The sequence below is a fragment of the Papilio polytes genome, unplaced genomic scaffold (assembly GCF_000836215.1).
Source record: "Papilio polytes unplaced genomic scaffold, Ppol_1.0 DF822400.1, whole genome shotgun sequence".
NCBI lineage: Eukaryota > Metazoa > Arthropoda > Insecta > Lepidoptera > Papilionidae > Papilio > Papilio polytes.
The window spans coordinates 157,727-159,083 of NW_013526804.1; the positions used below are offsets into that span (position 1 = coordinate 157,727).

The following is a 1,357-nucleotide window of genomic DNA, read 5'->3' on the forward strand; positions in this document are numbered from 1 at the left end:
ATTTATATTTATCAAAATAATCGATAGCTGTGATGAACATATTCCAAGCTGTTAATGTTCCCAGTCCGTGTAAAACTAGAGTCAAGTATATGAGGTACCATCTATCCTTTGGCGGAGCCAAATCCATGGCAATACCTGTAAAAGAGAACATATAAATAACAGAATTAAAACATTTAAATATGCATGGATTGTGTGAAAGAGGATATGATTAAGAGAATCATCATCCACTTGCTATTATCGCCTTACAGAGGGTCGGCGCAGTATATGCTACTCTTCCATACATCTCTATCTGAATCCACTCCTTTCTTAAGCATATCCTCTTTCACACAATCTATTCATACTTTCTTCGGTCTTCCTCTACCTTTGTAGCCATACACATTCAATCTTAACACTTTTTGGTTTATGTCCCCATTGTCTCGCATAGCATGTCCATACCACGCTAACCTTTTGCTTCTCAATTTCTCAATATGCTTAAGATAATGACTTCAGATATTAGCTGCTAGATGTGTATGGAAGAGTACATATATATACAGGTTACTACGAAGAGTTGGCTTAGTATATATATGTACTCTTCCATACACATCTATGAGCTAATATTTGAAGTCATTCTCTTAAGCGTATTGAGAAATTGAGAAGCAAAAGGTTAGCATAGTATGGACATGTTATGCGACGAAACGATGGGGTCATAAAGCAAAAAGTGCTAGATAAAGGTTAAAGATAAATAAAATATAAATAGAATAAACCTTTTTTAACTGTCATTTTCAACGTCACTTCCGCACAATTCCCATTCGCGAAGTAATTAGTAACCGCAGCTTATTGCTATATAACATCTAAAATTAATTAAAACCCATGACGGCGTATCGATAACTGGTATTGTTAAATTGTAACACGAGAATCGATAAACCATTGTTATTTGTGTTAATTATAGCTAAGAAAAGATTATTAAAGACTAGCTATAGCCAGCGACACCGTCCGTACAGAATTAAAAAATAACAATTAATAAATTAATTATTAATTAATGTATTTATTAATGTACATGTTAATCAACAAGATTCGTTAAATCGATCTGGATATATGTAATAACCAATATCTATCCATCTAAATTTTCTCATCTATGCTAATATTATAAAGAGGAAAGATTTGTATTTTTGTATTTCTGTATGTATTAAAACAACTCAAAAACTACTGGGCCGATTTCAAAAATTCTTTCACTATTAAAAAGCTGCGTTATCAGTGTGCAATAATGGCATATTTATTTTTTACTATTTAATTTCATACGGACGAAGTCGCGAGCAAGAGCTAGTTGATATTAGTAAGAAGTAAGATTTTATTATTGTTACGACTAACGAAATTATTA

At 32.1% G+C, this 1,357-nt stretch overlaps 1 protein-coding gene across 1 annotated transcript in view; it reads right to left on the reverse strand.

Annotated features, from left to right (window-relative positions):
• The window catches only part of LOC106106128 (equilibrative nucleoside transporter 2), a 26,469-nt gene that overhangs the window by 5,827 nt on the left and 19,285 nt on the right, over positions 1-1,357 (reverse strand). Inside the window, 1 exon segment of the mRNA XM_013286666.1 lies at positions 3-135. Within this exon segment, the coding sequence (XP_013142120.1) occupies positions 3-135 (133 nt within the window).